This window comes from Amphichorda felina, assembly GCF_050947745.1.
Source record: "Amphichorda felina strain 45539 chromosome Unknown scaffold_3, whole genome shotgun sequence".
In the NCBI taxonomy this organism is placed as follows: Eukaryota; Fungi; Ascomycota; class Sordariomycetes; order Hypocreales; family Bionectriaceae; genus Amphichorda; species Amphichorda felina.
The window spans coordinates 2136553-2155591 of record NW_028145047.1 but is presented as its reverse complement, the minus strand read 5'-3'; the positions used below and the strand labels follow the sequence as shown (position 1 = coordinate 2155591).

The following is a 19039-nucleotide window of genomic DNA, read 5'->3' as shown; positions in this document are numbered from 1 at the left end:
TCATTAACCGCAGCTCTCGTGCCTAACACGGGTGAAAAATCTCCTACTCCGTTGGTCTCCAGACCTTCCGACTGGCTGTGCCCCTGCAGATGTCGACATTGCATCTGGGGATGGCACCATGCCCAGACAGCCCATCAGTATCGAGATTTATCTTCTTTGGGCCTCCCCTTGAGCCGCCTCCCTCCACTCTCAACGTCAATCTGCATCCTGCTTCTCCCGCACCTGCAGTCTGCAGTCCTGCCACCCATTCCGCCATATGGAAGCCATGATGACCACCACCTGTTTGGCACGCCGACAGGCTGCGACGCTGAGAGAAAAGGAGGGGCGGCCAAGCGACATCGGAACTACACCGCGACTTAATATCGCCGACAATTTTCCACGTACTTATTGATCTTGCGCCTCCAACCGACTCCCTACCCCAAGTCCGGATCAGGAAGCCCAGAGCTTCTCCCGTGCTTCTCCTACCAGTCCCGTAAAAGATCAACGTCGGCGTCACCTTTCAAAACAAACACACAAGGATGATTTGAGAATTGGAGGATTAAAGGATTCAACAAGTTCATACTACCCACCGTAGTGAGCCCCTATTTAAACCACTCTACAGCCACCGCCTTTCCCAAGTCCTTCACATGCGTACCGTACCTTATGCAAGATTAAAAACACGCAGAAACCCCTAAACAACAAAACTGTTTCCCAGTGAGCGCCCACGCTATCCGGCTCCCGTGTCGTGACGTTGCAACAAGCCGTAAGGTATTCGTTCAGATTCTCATCGCCCCATGATGCCCCTCCCGCCTGCAGTTGGGCGTCGCATGTGTTCTCAACTCATTGCGTCCGGTAGAACTTCTTATAAAGTAGGTGCAGCAGCAGGTTCACGTTGAGCTTGAGGCTGCCCTCAAACAGGTTCATGAACTGGTGCGCCTCGAACTGCGCCTGCAGCAGGTCCTCGATGGGGACCAGCGCGCTCGCGCCAGGTATCTGGATGTGACCCCTGGAGCCTTCGATGGCAAAGACGCCCACCTGGTCGCACGAGATGGTCAAATTGATCTTGTCCCAGTCGCGATCAGCCACGCCGCTCCACGACACCAGGGCACCCTTCTCGGATAGGGCCCGCACGCTATATTTGTAGCTGCCGAATTTGGGTACCCGGCCGCTGCGCTCGAGCTCGCGCTGATGGTTGTACTGCTTCGTAAATGGCACCAGGAACCTCTTCTTGCTACAAAGATTGTCAGTCGTGTCCGTTGTAGGTATATAAGAGTCGTTCACGTACCCCTTCTTGTTCTGGAGCGTCGCCATGGCCTGCTCGATATAGTCGTCGTAGCTTCTGCGTTGTTGCTCCAAGTACTTGGCCTTCTCGTGCAGGTTGCCAAGCGTCAACCGGACGCCCTCAAGCTCCCGTTGCCTCTGGACACGCCGGCGGCTCTTGGAGCGGATGTCAACAGCAATGGCGTTGAGTACATCTTGGTAGAAGTTCTGCTTCGAGATCATACCCAGCTGCTCCAGTTGGATCACGTTCTCCAACGCCGTCCGCTTGAGCTCCGAGTACGACATTCGGGTGACATCGATCATATTAGCGTCCGAGTATGCACCCTTGGTCTTGCTCCCGCCCGTAAAGTCATCCCGCAGGAGCATCTGCCACTTGTTCTCGTCTTCGTCCGCGATAGGTTTCACCAGTATCTCCAGGAGGTTGGCCCCGGTCTGCACCCGTATAATATACAGAACACATCGCTTGGTCTCCATGAAGAGTGACTTCACCTCAGCCTCCGGATCGTTAATGTCGTGCAGCTTCGGTGTTAGGAACATGTGGATTTCGGACGATCCGGCCGCGTTCATCTCATTCTCGTTGTTCTTAGCGCTCCCCAGATCTTGCATAATCTCGCGGAGAACGTCGTCACGGCTAGGGCACATGGACGGGAGCTCCGCCGCGACAAGATTGTGGATAGCAAAAACGTCCGTCATCTTGATGTACAGAGTCGGCTTGTTCTTGGCGTACAGGTCGTTGAACTCGTCAATGTCAAAAGTGCTCTCTGCATCCGGGACCGAGATGAGGTCTCGTGTGATGTGTGTTAGCCGCTCAATAGACTCGGACAAAAACGCGTTAAGCGGCTGCAGATAGATGTTCTCGCCGCCAAACACACGACCAGAGGCAATCTGCCCGACAACCTTGCCCACCTCGATGAGATTGCGCTTTTGCAGGGGGCTTAATCCCTTCTCAATGACGCCAACGTTCTCGGGCATGGTCAGGGCCGGTTGCAGATAGAACTTCCAGATCCAATTGGCAACAGCTTGGAGAAGAACATCTTCTAACTCGTGGTTGAAATGCTCACATAGCGCGTCGAACATCTGGCTGCCTAGGAATCGCAGTCCGTAGGGCATCTTGTGCAGCAGATCCTCCAATGCAAGGAAAAACTGGTCGCAAATCTCTCGCAAGTCGCGCAGATGGTCGATGAACAGCCGTCGAGTCTCGGGATCTCGAATGGCGACTTCGCGCGGCACGTCTAGAGGCCGAGGATCTGGCCGTCCAGTTCTAAGCTCTTCGTTGTTGATCGCTGACCTATAGATTTGCATGGGGTCGCTTTCCAAGTCGAGAGCCGGGTCCTCCACAATGTTGTCTCTGACCAATGGCCCCAGGAGGTCTCGCAAGTATTTGCGGTCCCTGGGCGAGCGCGTGTAATTACCCAGCAGCTTGGTCCAGAAAAAGTTGCCCCTGAGGTAGTCCTGGATACTGCGCGATCCCTCTACCTCTTCCCGTATCGATCGGGCAATCAGCTTCAGCAGGTAATACTCTTCGCGGCGCTTTTGAGCATATCCAAACAGACTCATGATCAAAAGCTCAATCCGCTTGCACTCTTTCTCTGCAGTTCCTTGCTCTCGAAGATGCCTGAATAACCTAGCCAGGTACTGTGGCTGGGTCTGAAGGTTGAAGAAGAGCTGTTGATACGATTCCAGCTTCTTTCTTGAGCCCTTGTTGAGAGCCTTTAGGTCGAATTGGTTTCCCGAAGATATTGTAGAATTGGCCAGCAGCCCCATGGAGTGACCTCCGTAGTTGTGCTGGTGTTTGACAACCTCGTCAAGTGTGATCTTGTTCTTCACCAGCAGAGCAATCTTGATGTCGAGTTGGTCGATGTATTGCTCCAGCATCTCGTTTTGCCGCACCTGCTGGACCACGGTTTTCCGCATACGCTCGAACTCAACTTCTTCGTTAAAGTCAAAGTCACTGTCGTTGAGGAGGTGAACAAAATTCTTCACGGCGTTGACGGGTGGGTTCTTGCCTGTCGTCAGACTCTTGTATGCCTCGCCCTGAACCTTTGCGCGGACAAAGCTCTGAATCTTGATCACCTTCTGCATATTCTCGTTGAAGTATCGCTTCTTCTCTTCAAATCGAGCGCGGACGATGAAACCCTTTGCTGCAGCCTGGAATGCATTGATGAATTCCTCCTCTTCTTCCAACTCGGCGAGCAAGTCCCCGACCCTTCCACGCTCCATGATGCCTCGCAGGATGGCCTGAAACGCTGCAAATTTGTCATAATGGGAGTCGAGCTCCTCCATCAGAGCGGAATGCTTCTTCCGATACAGGCATCCACGGATGTGGCCCTGCAGCTCCTTGACACGGGAAACATGTCGGCCGAGTTCCTCCCTATCGATATGTATTCTTCTCCTTTCAAGCATGCCCCTAACCATGGCTTGGAAAGTGCAGATTGCGGGCTCCTCATGACACAACGCATCCATTTTGGCGGCGATATCCCTTCGAACTGCCCCAGCTCGCAGCATTGCTTGAAGATGTCCAATCTCAGGAGTATGCTTGCGAAGCTCCGCCTGCATTGCCTTCGTCTGGGCGCGAGAGGCTCGGCCGCGGGCAAATGCTTGAAGAGTCGTGAAAGCCGCTGCAGACCCCTGGAGATGCTTCTTCTCACGGTCAATCTGTTGCCGGATCAGCTGCGCCCGCGCGGCAGCCTGTAGGCGAGCAATGACAGGAGCCTGTTTCTCCAAGGAATGGATATCCTGGCCAACCCTGTCTCTCACTAGCATTCCGCGAATAGCAGCCTGGAGCTTTTGGACGTCTCCAGTTGCCTTCTTCGTGGCTTGGTGTTGAGCGACGTGATTTTTGCGGACCAAGAATCCCCTAGATATTGCTTGAATCTCTCGCACAGGGCCCTTGCATTCTGCTAGGCGAGATTTCTGATCTTGTATCCCATTGCGGACTTTGTTAGCCCTAATCAGGCTTTGGAGCTCCAGAATATCCGGCTCCAGAGCCTTCCAGAGGCGGTCACTATTTTCCAATCGGTTCCTTGCAAGGAATCCGCGGGCCGCACTCTGCAGCTTCGTCGCAAAGCGCTTCATCTCCAGTCGATAACCCATGATTTGACGGGTGAAGTCACCTCGTATTCGGGACTGGAGGTCAATTAACCATTCCTCCTCGTCCCAAAGGTGCTGCATCGTTTCGCCAAGCTTCAACCGCATCATTGCGCCGCGGATTTGCGCTTGGAAATCAACAATGGCCCCTTCGTTCTCGGCGAGCTCCCGGTCGATTCTCTCTTCCTCCGTCTCTTGTGGCTCCGGTTCCGGTTCCGGTTCGGGGACACCAAAGTCAGCTCCCATGTTGCCGAAGGTGGGCATATTAACCCCAAGCTTATCCAGGCCCTTCTGCATCTCCTCCAGTTCATGGTGCTCAAACTCCAGCTGTCCCACTAGGTTTCCTATACGGAACTCGACGATCCCCAGTCGGAAAAGCAGCCAACTGAGAGCATGGATACAGTAGATGACTTTGGGGATATTCTTCTTCTCATAGAGATCGATGAGTTCGAAGCGGAAGAGGTCCGGCAGCTCCACTTCGTCGAGGTATCGGAAGAATATTGCGATATTGTCTGAATGTCTGTACTGGAGCCGTGGGTTGCGGAAGATGCGATAACGTCTGTCCGGGTTGAGCGCCTCTACGACCTCGGCAAGCGTGACGCCGTCGCGCAGAGCCTCCTCAAGCTCCGCGATAGGAGGCAGCGATTTATGGGTAACATCTTCGATCCACTCTTTGGCCTCGCCAATGTGGCAGAGATACTCGTAGGCTTGGAGGAATTGACGCTGTTTGTCCATCCAGTTGCGACCCTCCCAGCCATAGCCTGCTGTCCTTAGGCCGCGAGTCCCATCGGCTTTGTCCGTCCTCTGCAGCCGTCGGCGACCACGGAGACCTGCCACCTGCTGAGCAGGAGAGGTAATATTGAAGCCACTGGCCGCTTCAGATTCAGTGAGTCGAGAGAGTGTTCGAAGCTGGCTTGTTGTCGACCGGCTCAACTGCTCGAGATCGGGCCGCCCAATATGGGTCGCGCTATGTGAGTGGTGATGATTTGACTTGGGAGAACCGCCTGGTCTGATGGAATCAGAGCGCGTGAGGAGCATCGAGTTCGGCCGCATCGGCAATGGTCGGTCGGGGGATGACTCTAGGGATGAGGGGCCATCGTTGAACGACAGCTTGCCTATATCGACACTTTGCCCGCGGGTATGCCTGAAGTGCTTGTGGGGCGGCGTCGTCGGTACAGCTGCGCCTGGTGATGCAACTGGTGCCTGGGGGAGAGGGCGAAGTGACTGGCGGGCGGAGCTGTACAAGTCGCCGGGCTCCTTCTTAGAGATGTTCATTTCGCCAGCTTCAAAGGTTCGCGCGCGAGCGAGGACATCGCTCTGGCCGCGCTTGCGCCCGTGGGATACGTAGCCGCTGGAAATTGAGGTGTTGCCACTTTGGATGCTCCGATCGGATGCGTTCGAGTAGCCAGACGAGGCTGAAGATGAAGTTGTGGATGGGAAACGATCAATGCCGTTTGTCGCCTTGTTGTTGTTGTTGTTGTTGTTTGTGGGAAGGTCGGTGATCTGAGACTGGCGGAGAGGATGAGATCGATACGACATTTTGGTGTGTCAACAGGGCATGTAGTCCCTCAACCTCTCGCCGCCTGATGGTAGGTGGGTGCGACACGAGGTGTCGTTGCGTATCGTCGCGTGTCGTCGTCTATCGGCTCGGCTGGCAAAAATGTCATTCGCTGCGTTTTCAACGCATTCTTCCAGGCCGAGACGAGCGCCCAGAAGCTGGTGGAAACAGGTGAGGAATGCGAGCGGTGAAGCAGGACACGCCTAAGACATGGAGTAGCCTGTCTTACGACGTCGGCGCGTTTGGTACAGGTGTCGTTGGAGCGGGTTATTATCTCGTATTCGGCGGCAGGATGCGGAGGCACAAAACAAAAAGAAGGAGACAATGGCTTCAAGAGGGTGAAGGGAGTAGTATCTTGAGATGCAGACTGCCTTTCTGGGCCCTGACTGTTCTGTCTGTTCGGTTGTCTTTGCTGGGGCCGTCGAACAACAGCCTCCAGGCCTGCGCGGGGCCACCACCACTGCACCACTGCACCACTGCCGCTTCGGCAGTAAACAAATCAGCGGGACAACCGCCTAGCAACAGCATCGCCAGCCCCAATTGGCCACACGCCCAAGTTTGCTATCCCACTTTGCAGCTTCCGCGCGGCCTACCCTAGAGCTGCTGCCACAATGAGATTGGGTGTGAAACCCTCGACGCAACAAAGCGTTACGGGTATGATGGGTATGATATCTGCAATATAATGAGGTGGTTTAAATAAATCGAGACACCGGTAAATGACGTTGCGCACATATACTTGTGGAAATAATGTCCAATATTCTGGTCTCACTCATCCCAACATAGTCTGCCGTCTTAGAACCACAGGTTTTAGTTCACCATCTAATCGCTTACGATAAGATTCCTGGAGTTCTTAGATACCAAAGGCATGATAAGACTAGGCTAACATGAGATGAACTAATTGCTGCAACCGATGCCCGTTTGCGCACATATACGCATCCTGTGTTGTGATATAGGTGTATGTACCTATGTACCAAGACAATCGATGCGAGTGGGAAATAGTGGGGTCTCCATGAGGTCATGCTAGCTTTTGCGGCTACCAGTTACCTAACTTCAAGCTTCAACACCGATTGGGAACATTAAATCTCGGCTGGTCTCGACATCGACCTTTCTTATTACTTACTACAAGGGCCAATTCTACCTCTCCCAGCCATTCGGTCAACGCGGCCTCGAGAATCTATCTGGTACACATACATGCCAACCTTGAGCTCGATACCTGTAGCTCCGACTGGATCGACCTAGGGTTCATCTGCCCAGCGCCACCCGCCATCATGTCCTCAACAAAACGAGGACCCTCAGTCCTGGTATGTTCAATCCTGCCTTGGTTCAGCCAGTCGGTGCCCGATGGCTGACTCTCCGTATAGGTGACAGACTCGAGGGAACGCTCGAACCCACGAAGAGCCCTCCAGCGCCAGGACACCTCCTCCCACCTCCCCGGCCGCATGCCCATGCGGTTCATGACCGTCGACAACGTCCTCCAATTCAACACACAGATTCCCTCGGGCCAGCCTCGAGCTACGCCGACCCAGGCCCAACGGCCCCAGACGTCCACTGGCACCTCCCCGCAGGCCAGGCGCGTGCCCACCGGCCGCGGCGTCGCCAACCTGCAATCTCGAACGGGTCAACCGATGCCGTCACGCACGTCCAAGATCAGTGAGAAGCTTGTCCTGCTCCCCGAGGCTGCCGACAAGGACGAAGGGGAGGAAGATGAGGCGGAAAGCGAAGCCACACTGGCACGCAGGCTTCAGGAGGGTGAGGACCGGCCGCTGAACGATGAGGAGCTGGACGTGTTGCGGATGAGGGGAGGAGTCCGTGGTAAAAGTTACGCGGAAAGGCTGCCTAAGAGGCAACGGGCGGAAAAGGTTAGTCGGCTGACCGCCTACTGCACGGCGCAGGCTTTCAAAGTCAAGTCGACTGCCGAGTTCCTAAGGAAGAAGCACGAGGCAAAGACCAAGCTATACGACGACTGTCTCTACGTCATCTACTCACTGCCCTTGCTCAACGGCACCGATGGATACAGGGTACGCAGTCGCCCAATACTCAAGACTCCGGGAACAGGAAAGACTGTCCTCGACCTCGAGATCGAGAGGAGCGAGTGGCGGGATCACCATGAGGGATACTTTGAGGATGATGCCTATGCTAGTTCGAGTAGTCCCAACAACCGCGAAGAGCACGTGCCATCGACATTCCGCGAAGAGTCTCCCGAGAATCAGTTTCGGGAGGATCCATTTCGCCACGAGGACGAGAACACGTCGCAGATGAACCGGCTCGCACCCGAAGCCAAGAACCTGGCCGAGATGTTCGTCTTCTCGTATGGTGTAGTGGTATTCTGGAATTTCTCCGAGCACCAAGAGAAGGACATATTGGCAGATCTTACCTTTGCTGATGCCGAGGGAGAAGGGCATAGTCTCCTTACGCGGCCGCTGGAACAGGACGACTACGAAACAGAGGAGTTCCACTTCGAGTACAGCGCCGATGTCAAGCGGCCGCGGGTGTTTAATGATATGATCACGCTCATGCCGCGGTCAGACCACATGATCAAGCTCACCATTAGCCACGCCATTGCACAGAGCACCAAGCTGTGCTTTTTCGAGGAGAGGATGAGCGAGACAATGCTCGACGCCCAGCATGTTCCCAAGACGTTGGCGCTCACAGGAGAGCTGAACATGACGAGGACGGAAATCGTCAAGATTCTCGGAAGGCTCTTCAAGAGCAGAGTCGACATAAACCTCTGTAAGTTTAGACAGGCGATTTCCCCGTCCCCCTTCTTGAAGACCGCCGCAAGCTGACCGCCTATCCACCAGCCTCCAGCATCCTTGACGTCCCTAATTTCTTCTGGGACTCGGAGCCCACGTTGCACCCCCTCTACGCGGCCATCCGTGAATACCTCGAGATTGACCCGCGCATCAAGGTCCTCAACGAGCGCTGCCGCGTCTTCCTTGACCTTGCCGAGATTCTCTCTGACTCTATCGCCGACTCCAAGATGAGCGCCATCACCTGGATCATCATCGTCCTCATCATAGTCTCCATCCTCGTCACCGTCACCGAGGTCGTCCTGCGCTTCGCCATGCTCAGCAAAGCGCCCCCCGACGTCAACGCCGCTACCATTGCCGGCGCCGGCGCCGGCAGCGGCCCCTCCCACGCCGTGCTTGTGCCCTCCGCCCCAACGTTACTCCTGGATGGTGCAGGAGACCAGGAGCTTGGTGACGACGGGCTCAGCGACCTCGAGATCCTGGCCCGAGCTCTGGGGATTCAGAGCAACGCGAGCCTCAGCGATGTGAAAAGGGGCATCGCGGAGCTGAGACGCCACCAGGGCGCATGTGTGACGCCGCTCATGGACGGCCCACAGAGCGAGCAGGAGATTTGAGAGCGAGCATGAGCATGGCAGTCAATCCTTGAACAAGGCACGGGAGGAAAGCGGGTTGGTTGACCCGTTTGCATACCTCAGGGACGCGTGGCGGATGTCTTTGTCACCCCTGTAATTTTTGTATATAAGCAGCATGGCGTTAGGGGCCTGTAGTATATGGATCACTTAGCACATGGAGGAAAATTGAGTCAAGGCGATATGGACCATCCGCTACTACTACTAGTAATATCGTCCCAAACGGATAAGGCGTACGAGTACTGCTGTGTTGAAAGAGTCAAGTTAGCGTATATTGGAGCGTGTCAACTACTGATATCTCATCCTGACACATGCGGACAGGGCATTCGAATAGCACAAGCGAGTTGAACTAGTGAATACTAAAATATATAGGTGAAAATAAATTGTATGTCTATGGTCTGAATTCGGAACTCTGCGTTTCCGCTTTATCCTAGAAGGACCGTCAGAAATTATATCTGGGCATGACATCGAAGTCGGCCCCATCGTCCGTATAACGCCGTAGTCCATGATATTGATTGTTACCACCCCACCTCTTATGCCAGCCAACGGACCGCTCAAATAAAGCCAAGGTATGTTCTTTTGAAGATCGACCGTTAAAAAATGGGAACTGCGGTCCTCGTTGGAAGCATATACTTCGTGGGGTCGCTATGCTCCCTGCTCCTGTTCTCCTCGTCTACGTGTTGTGTGGATAAAAGCCAAAGGGGAAATAGTGTGAAATGGTGCTTGCAACCAAGCTACCGCACGTTTTGCTCCACGGGCTTGTACGAAGCCTCCTGCTTCTTCTTCTTGTTGTCCAACTCGGCCTTGCTGTAGATGCCGGCTCCAATCATGGTCACGCCCATGCCGGCGCCGTTGAGCCAATCGACAGTGACGTTGAAGAGGAAGATGCCAAGCATGACAGTCAGGCACTGCTTGAGATTGCCGCAGACGGTCATGGTGAGAGCACCAGCCAGCTTGTTAGTGTTGAAGGACGAGATGTTGAGGAGGAAAGCAAGGAAACCGTTACCGCCGAGAGAGGCGAGTGCTGGAGCCAAGGCGATGTCGCCAGAGGTGATGAGGTCCCAGAAACCCCAAATCTCACCGGTAAACGTGGCGCAGGCTAGGGCCTGGAGAGCAGCTAGGGGTGACATTCGCATGAGGAACTCGACGGGTGGCAGGGCGAGGGAACCGGTCATAAATCGGTTGGTAACAACAGTCTAGGTGACGGTTAGTGGGGACTTATGGCTAGTCTACATGTGGAGGAGCATACCTTGACAGCAGCTAGGACAACACCGAGGATGGTGAGAAGGAAACCGGCGTCTGAGAAGCTCATTTCGCCAAGAGTGGTCATGCCAGCGCCGATGACGAGGGGGACCAGAGACATATAGGTCATAGTGCTGTAGGTGCGGCCGTACCAAGCGCGGTAGATGAGAATGGTGAAGAGAGGGCACAGCATGCGCATGGTCTGGTAGAAGGGAACTGAGACCATGGCCAGAGACAGGTTCGAGACGGCGATGTTAGCCGTGAACAAGACGCTGAAGGCGACAAGCGCCAGATTCTCGCGGCGGCCCAGGTGTGACAGCTTGAAGTAGCCGAGCTGCATCATGGCCAGGGTTCCCATACTAGCGAAAGATGCGTGGAGGAAGGTAAGAAGCCACGGGAAGTGGAACTGGGATTGCGTTAGAATGGGTATTTCTTAGAATCAGCCATGCCTGGGTGGGTGCAGTCGCAAGGTAGCAAATGTTGTAGGTTATCCTGGCCCATCCCCAAGCCCTGCGACTCTTGCTTCGACCGTGTATGGGGCAAAAAACGGGGGATCAACTCACCATGCCGAGGACAAGCTTGTTGTAGAGCGTCAAGAGCAGAGAGAAGAAGAAGTAGGTGCCCAGCCAGGCGAACTTGACGTTGCTTGCAACCGAGTATTCGTGATCGAGGTTCTTGTCATTGGGGGCTTCGACGCGGCCGCCGTCAGCCTCGATATCCACTGCCTCCTTCATCCCGGCCTCCCGCTGCTCGGGCGTCAACAGAGCGACGGGCTCCTGAGAATTGCGGCGAGACATATTTTATGTTCGGATTCGACGATGTTCCGAGGACTCGCAGTGTCGACGATGGGGGTCGCGGCTCTTGGATGCAGGCCTGCGAAGATCCTCCAAACAATCCGGCGCTCGGTGTCGGGTTGTTCGGGAGGATCGTGGAGAGGATATTACTGCCGTCAAAAAAGAACGAAGCAGAGGCTCGTCCCGAGTCGAGAAAGGGTGGTTGGGCGAGAAGCGAACCGTGGGTCGTCAGGTTGCTGGTGCAGATTAAGGAGGTATGGTCGTAGGTGGGTGGACAGATCCGCAGTAGCGCCCTGAGGCAAGGGGGAAGGAAAAGAGTGAAAACTGCTGAAGGCAGAGAGGTCCAAAGGGTGTTGGACGAAGGCTGGGGTGCCGGGGACACGAAAGCATCAACAAGCGAAAAAGAAGAGGGGCCGATGGCGAAGAGAAGGTCGGAAGGAGACGACGAGCGTGGCAGAGCCAAGGAAAAAACCCAAGGGCCAGGACGGACTGCTGGGCGACAACGTTATGAGAGCGGCTGAGCATCGGTCAGTGCCAGGAAAGGGAGCGGGCGACGCCAATCTTTGACCTTAGACGGGAGGTTCTTGGCTTTGTGGAGTGCTGTGTCAGGCAGTTCGCCAGTGGACAGGGTGGTCGCTAGAAGGGGTTTGGGTGTCGACAGTGGGGAGCCCCTCCAAATGCGTGCCGAATGGCGCAAAGGTACATGGTACTTAGTAGAATTTGTACCTGCCTTGTAGGATTGCGCTGTGGGTATGGCTGTGGCGGATCAGTGGCTGACGGGTTTAGGTACCCCATACTTGCATATTGCTTGGTGTCGAGCAATGCTGCAATTAAAACGGAAAGGGCTCGAGGCGACCTAAGTCCCTAGGTACACAGTACCATCTCAATGCGCGCTTCGTACGGCACAGTGGCACCATCAGCGCCAAGACGACGGATTCGGTTGGGTGGGATCAATTTTGATGATGTGCCTCGTATCTCGTCAGCAGCGTCACTCCCCCCCACGTCTCTTCCACGAAGTTCTGACGTTGTCGGTGGCACGCTTCCCTGTCTTGGTTACGGATATGGAACGCAGGTCATGCGGACAGAGAGCCATTGAGCCCATGAGGGGCTGCATCGATTGTTTGCGTCCGGATTCACTTGCTGGATTAAACAGTGGCTATGTTTGCTGCCGCAAGCACGATGCACTGTGTACCGTGGCCCCCAGAGGCGTCGTTCAGGGGCAATCTAATTAATTACCGCGAGCGTCGGGTGGCGGGTTGAGTTTCCCAACTTCCAATCGGAGCCTGGCTGGGCTCAAAGTGGCAGACCTCCTGACCTTGGAGCTCACTCCCACTGGACCGTCCAGTGCGTTCAGTGTTCACCTCACCCAGGCTCCAAATTCCTCCGTCTATCAAGCATTCGGTATGCCCCTGCGAAGAGGATTGGTTGATTGCGGTGGTTGCCACTGGTTGGTTGGTGGCTCGCACAGTGTATCCTGCTAGTTAGAGGCCCTGGACCAATTGCAACGACGCGGCACTGTCATCCAGCGCACTCGTGGCCTCGCCTGCATTCGGCTCGGCCTGCAGGTAATAACGAGCATTGTATCCGTACGGATAGTGAAATGAAATCGTCAGCACCACACCGCATTAGGATATCATCATGCCAGTTAGGAAAGATTTCCTTCTGCTGAAATTGTTGTAAGAGCTCAAACTCCTAATATTATGCACATACTCGTAATACTTTAATACGCACTCAATGTGGCGTTCCATGCCGGAGGGATTGGCAGGACAGCCCAGGAGAGGAAGTCCGTTTGGAACAGTGGTTGCCCACGCTTTTGCCACACCCTAACTACTTGGCGCTCGATATAAAAGCAATGCCAGTACGGAAAAGTATTGTCGTCGGACGCCTTGCATCTACAAAAGGGTCAAACATCCATAGGCGTCAAGTACCTCTTATGGGGGCATTCGTAGAGTCGCAGACTCACAGACATCATACCCCCAAGGTTAATACTACTAGGTACTCTGTATTAGTGAACATCCCGATTTATAACGTGGGCGCCAATCACTACTAGAAATCAACGTGGGAGCCACGTTGAACCATACCGAACCTACCACTTTCACTGGACATTCATGCACAACTCAGGGAGCATGCCTACGAGCACTATACTCGGGACTGATGTCTATAATAATCAGAACCAGATAGTACGGATGATTATCTCTTGTCAGAAGCGCCAAGGAACCAACTGCCGGTCTTGCATGCGACATGGGCGAGCGACGCTCCTTCCTGATCGTCGGATCGCCATTTAGAAACGTCTAATTTGATACACATGCTAGTCCATGGCACCATGTGGCGATAGTTACCACCTACCCGAAGGGCACCTCTATCTTGAGGCTCAAGAAGACTATTGCGGTGAGTTTCCTTGTGAGCAGGCCCTGGAGGATGCCCTCTATTTATTTATTTCTATAAGAAACAACAATGGAATAAATAACAATCATCAAATTTTTTTAAGATCGACTTGACAAGTCCACCAAGAAGAAACTATGGATGAAATTTGGTCGTTGTCCTCGCCGCAATCCTTCTGGATGGCATCGGGTCGATCGATAATTCGCATCGGCCTTGGATGTCAGACTGTCAGACGGGGGATTGCAGTGTAGTCTGCCGCCAAGAACGCCACGCGACGGGCGTTATAGGGGGTTGCATGAAATCCGTGGATGGTTTCATGAATGAAGGTATTCCGAGATAATATTAGTGTATTAGCTAGTGGCTTGGTCGTGGCTGCAACAGGTTCCATTCTTTTTATGTACTGTCCAAAGTGGTTCCATCCTACCAGAAGTTGCAGTGGCTGCTCTGTCAAACGCGATAGCAGGGTGACACGCCCGGCGGTTTCATGGGGCCACCTGTCAGCCTGGCATCAGGGCCTACCGATCTTGCGCCATCGCCCTGGAGCTAGGGCGGTCTTGTTAATGGCCGTTCTTCCATCTTCCAGGGCCCCAGGGGGAAGACCCTGGTACTCCGCTCGGTCGATCCCGCTGCAATCTACGGAGTACTTCTGCACCAGCAGCAAACTACTATGTACTATATACTACGAGTAGAAAGCTAATTATGGCTGCACTTGTACTCGTAATATTGACGCGTTGATGATGCATTTGACAAATGCGACTCAGAAGTCCCTAAGTTCCCAGGGGAGTCGTCCGACTCGTTCCTCTGGCCGCCGAGACACCATGCTCTGAAAGCGGAAAGACTCTGGCTCTTTGGCGACGTGGCGCTGGGAATTCGGTGCCCGCTCCGGGGTCTCTCCACCCGGTTCCGGAATGCTAATCAATGTTCCACATTTTCCTGTCCTGCAGGCAGTAGGAGTGCAGGCCACCAACAATATTTACTGCAGCAGAACGAGCCAACAACTGAACACCGGGCTGGAATAGGAAAAAAGGGGGCTGGTTCTTATACGGAAATACGTGCGGATAATCGGATCTCACCATCAGCGTCGACGCCTCCCAAAACTTTGTCTTGGCAACGCGTCTAATCTCCGCCGGGCGTTTGCAATTGCCCCTCCGGCGCCCCTCGGCCCCTCCACGATCTCTTTGCCCTCCACGGACGCTAGGAGAAAAGAAAAGAAAAGAAGGGAAGATAATATTGATAAAATGGGATGTGAAAATGGTGGAGTGAATGAAATTAACCTGCAGTCCTGCACTATTTTCGCGGCTCGTGGCACAGTCTCGGATTCTTCCTCGGGAGGAATAGGGCGTTTTCCCCGGCAGGGCTGGACGCGGCTGGGGTCCATGCACACGTTCGCAGGCCAACCTCGTCTCGTCTCGAATCCTCTGGACTCACGGTGATTTCAAGCTCGACGACGGGCTAACTGAAAAAGCCCGAGGATTGGTCTAAGCCAAGTAATATGGCGCTGGGGGTTAACTGCAGCAGCCTATCGCACCAGCACGCTATATCCGTCGCCCCTGGCATTTATTGAATTTTCTTTGGGAGCTAGTGCATGTAAGAACCGCCAGGCAGAACGGGTACCTTGGCTGCTATCTGACGGCGCTCCTTCGCTGCGTTCAGAACAAGTAATCTTTGATGTACCCAGGCCATCCCTTTTCTTCACACGAGGCACCTTGGCAAGTCTCCTTCCGGTGCCCCTGCCAATCTGCATCCACGCCGCCACGTTGGGGTTCTCGGTGGCCCTGAGCCTTTGATACGGGTGATACGTACCCAAGACTGCAGACCCTGCCTTTACAGCCCCAAACCCAAACAAAATCCATCGTGGTCCCTCCGTCTCCCCCGGGGCCACACTCCGAAAACTATTTCGTATTTTGTTTCCAACGTGGAGGATCATTCCCGTGGAACCGACATCTGATGGGGATGCGGCGTTCCTAATCAGATCCGGATCTTCAATCGCTACGGCTGGTAACGACACCCTCCAGCCTCCCTCTGTCTGTTTTCGTTCGCCGTCTTACACCCTCAAGCTTTGCGGCTGTCCTCCTACGCCGACGCCAGTCTCTACCGCCTCGTCCATAATTCTCACCAGATTTTGGTTTCTTTCTGGATTGCCCACGGAGCTTCACACTTGCGACCTAATATTTGCGCATTACGGACACGACCGTCGCTCTTGCCCATCATCGCCAGTCGACGTTACTTCATCTAATACCCAAATATAATCAACCCTCGGAGGAAGGCGCGCCCGCCGTGCTGTAGGGGCAGCCGGAACCATGTCGTTTATCCAGAGACGCAACATCGCCATCATTGCGGCTGTCTTTATCACCGCAATTTTGTTCTTCTATACCGGCCCGGTGTTCAAGGATGTAAGTGCCGCCTCCCCCAAGCCGCCCCGGACGATTCTCTCCTTGCTTTTTCCCCCACTAGCCCCTGGTGCACTATACTTTGCGCGGCGCCTAATTCTCTCCGGCAGTACTACCCCGTTAAGGAGGTCAGTCACACAGTAGGAACGGCTGTTCTTACTGAATTCCCGCCAGCGCACGAGGAGGTGAAGCCTACAGAGCCACCCGCGATAGAGGACAAGCCCGCGGAGGACAAGCCCGCAATAGAGGACAAGCCCGCGGAGGACAAGCCCGCGGAGGATAAGCCCGCGGAGGATAAGCCCGCGGAGGATAAGCCTGCAGAGGATAAGCCTGCGGAGGACAAGCCCGCAGAGGACAAGCCTGCAGAGGACAAGCCTGCAGAGGACAAGCCTACAGAGGACAAACCGGCACCGAATGAACAGAATGACGACCCCTGGTCCGAAGCTCCGATTTCGAGACTTCATTATCTGATACCCGCGAGCAAGGCGAATCTCCATTTTTGCTACAATCTTGTGTCTTCAACCGCGAATCGATGGCCCATCCCCACGATTCTGGGATGGCATGGCGTTGGCAAATACGATGCGCATGCCACCCACTTGGCGAAGCTTCGTACCATCGACCGTTATTTGCAGCAACTGGACCCCAAGGATGATGACGACCTGGTTGTCATCGTGGACGGCTACGATATTCTGCTGCAACTGCCACCCGAAATCATGATCGAGCGCTACTTCGAGGTTGTCAACAATGCTGACGCTCACCTGGCTAAACGCTTTGGTATCAGCGTCAACGAGGCTCGCGCTTCGGGTCTGCGCCAGACTATTTTCTGGGGCCCTGATAAGATCTGTTGGCCCATCAATTGGGGCGCGAGTCGCTGCTGGGCTGTACCGCACTCGCATCTGCCATCCCATGCCTTTGGCCCCAAAACTGACAACGGGGAGATGGACTTTAATGATCCCCGCTGGCTTAACTCGGGAACTGTAATGGGGCCTATTGGCGACATGAGAACGCTCATCAGTGCCAGCATGAAAGAGATCGAGGAGACATATGACCCAGGGTACCAATTCAAGGAGTCGGACCAATACTACATTTCCAACCTCTGGGGCCGTCAAGAGTATTACCGGTCGCTTCAAGCCCGCAACGGCGAAGAGCCTGAGGGCGGTCCTCAGGATAAAGAGATCCCGACAAAGCGCTACGAAAACCAGACGACCGAGTACCACGTCTCCATCGACTACGAGTCTGCCCTGTTCCAGACCAAGGCTGGATACGAGCGCTTCTATAACTATCTCGAGTTCAGCACATCCGGACTCAATGCGAAAGTGACCCAGGACATGTTTGGGGAAGGGGATAAATTCTTTCCCTTCGACATTGCGATGCCCGCCAACGTGTATGCAGCACTCGACAAGCTCTACAAGTCGATTGCCGATTCCCACCCTGGAGTTACCAGCGACTGGATTCGCACCATCAAGCTTGGCGTCAACTTCATTACCAAGCACATCTTTCCCTTGTGGCACTGCACCGGCCCCAAGGAATTCGTCAAGGACGAGGTACCCAAGATGTGGTGGTTTCCCTATGCCAAATCTCTCGTCAAGGCTACCGCCAAAGCCTACAAGAACGAAGAGCTCATCACCAACTATCCCGTGGATGGCCGGAAGTGGGCATCCAAAAATCTCTACCCAGAGAATATGCAAGACGAATTAGGCGGCGCCTGGGTTGACTACAATGGTGCCACATTCGTAGAATGGGCGAATCTATGTGGACTCTATGAGAAGCACCTATTTTCCGGGGAATTCCCTGAGCTTCTGCAGGACGAGGATAAGAAGGATTAGGGGGTTGGTGTACATGGATGGTGTGACTTCAGGGCGGCTGTCATCGCGATGACCAAGCAACTTGGGAGATTTCTGGTTATATTTTTACGGCTTCACAACCTGATAGAGGAGGATACCAAAATGGGCGGGTGCAGCTTTTGGCGTTAGGGGTTCTTGGGTATTCCAATCTTACTTTTATACATTTATCTTTGGATTTATATGGCCGCATCGGCTAGTCATGGTTCTTCGTTTTAACCTTTCAAACTCGCAGTATTTTCGAACCGAGTCGGGCTTATTTAGTACTATGTATAATCCTAGGCTTCATGTCGAGCCTTGGGCTGCTGTAATCTTATGTGTATTACGGATACTCACTCGTATACTATCCTCAGTATGGGTGGAGACATGGGAACGCTCTTACGAGTACTTGCGACGCGGCTGTTGGTGCTCTTGGGGCTCACAACTGGGTCGGCTTAGAGAAGCTGAGATGCTAAGCGTAGTAGCCCGTGTACAATTCCAGGACCTCTGGCGACAACTTGTATCATGTCTCGATCGTTTCGGTGGCTGTTCCTTGAAACACTGCCTATATGTTGTGGACCAGGCGGTGATGACCCAGCATGCCGGTCAAGCCGGAGATGTGTAAGCTGACGGTCTCACGTTCCACTCCCGAGTTCCCGCTTACGATCTGCGGCCAAGTCGTCTCGGACTCTCGACGATGGAGCGTTAGAGGGGCTCAATCCCTGCTATGCTAAGATCATGTCTGCGATCCGTCTCCAGCGCCGCCACGTCATCTCGGCTCGGTGTCGGATTTTAGGCCCCCAACCCTCCCGCGGTGTCTTTGGGTCGCGATGCGAGGGATACAGGCATCAGGCTATGGAATGTAGTAGTATACGTACCGTGTGTATGCATCCTACCATCGCAGAGAAGAATATTGAACCCCCTAGAGGTAGACAATGGGCTTAGACAAACGATGACTAGGTCCGTTGAAGACCGTACCCGTTAGTCGCATGGAAGCCGCGTCATCGGTCGGCGGAGGCTGTGGTTCAGGTAAGGGATACGGAGGAGGAAGCATCCCCGCTTTCCGAGGTTAGCCGGAAGATCTTTTGGTGACCTTTTGCGGTGGCTTGGTGATGGCTTGTCACGGG

The 19039-nt window shown here is 54.2% G+C and overlaps 4 protein-coding genes across 4 annotated transcripts; 2 read left to right on the top strand and 2 right to left on the bottom strand.

Moving 5' to 3' along the window:
• Positions 1-819: 819 nt before the first annotated feature.
• Positions 820-5886, bottom strand: IQG1 (uncharacterized protein; the record flags this gene model as incomplete). Its single annotated transcript, XM_083192826.1, has 2 exons — positions 820-1210; positions 1265-5886. 2 exons carry the CDS (start codon positions 5884-5886, stop codon positions 820-822), a joined length of 5013 nt encoding a protein of 1670 aa, XP_083051883.1.
• Positions 5887-7173: 1287 nt separating this feature from the next.
• Positions 7174-9269, top strand: sif3 (RMD1 family protein; the record flags this gene model as incomplete). Its single annotated transcript, XM_083192825.1, has 3 exons — positions 7174-7206; positions 7267-8635; positions 8707-9269. The coding sequence occupies 3 exons, from the start codon at positions 7174-7176 to the stop codon at positions 9267-9269; spliced, it is 1965 nt and encodes a 654-aa protein (XP_083051882.1).
• Positions 9270-10018: 749 nt separating this feature from the next.
• ACO1O0_003370 (triose-phosphate transporter family-domain-containing protein) lies at positions 10019-11323 on the bottom strand (the record flags this gene model as incomplete). Its single annotated transcript, XM_083192824.1, has 3 exons — positions 10019-10480; positions 10534-10932; positions 11090-11323. 3 exons carry the CDS (start codon positions 11321-11323, stop codon positions 10019-10021), a joined length of 1095 nt encoding a protein of 364 aa, XP_083051881.1.
• A 4679-nt stretch (positions 11324-16002) lies between these two features.
• ACO1O0_003369 (glycosyltransferase domain-containing protein) lies at positions 16003-17918 on the top strand (the record flags this gene model as incomplete). Its single annotated transcript, XM_083192823.1, has 2 exons — positions 16003-16095; positions 16203-17918. 2 exons carry the CDS (start codon positions 16003-16005, stop codon positions 17916-17918), a joined length of 1809 nt encoding a protein of 602 aa, XP_083051880.1.
• Positions 17919-19039: the final 1121 nt, after the last annotated feature.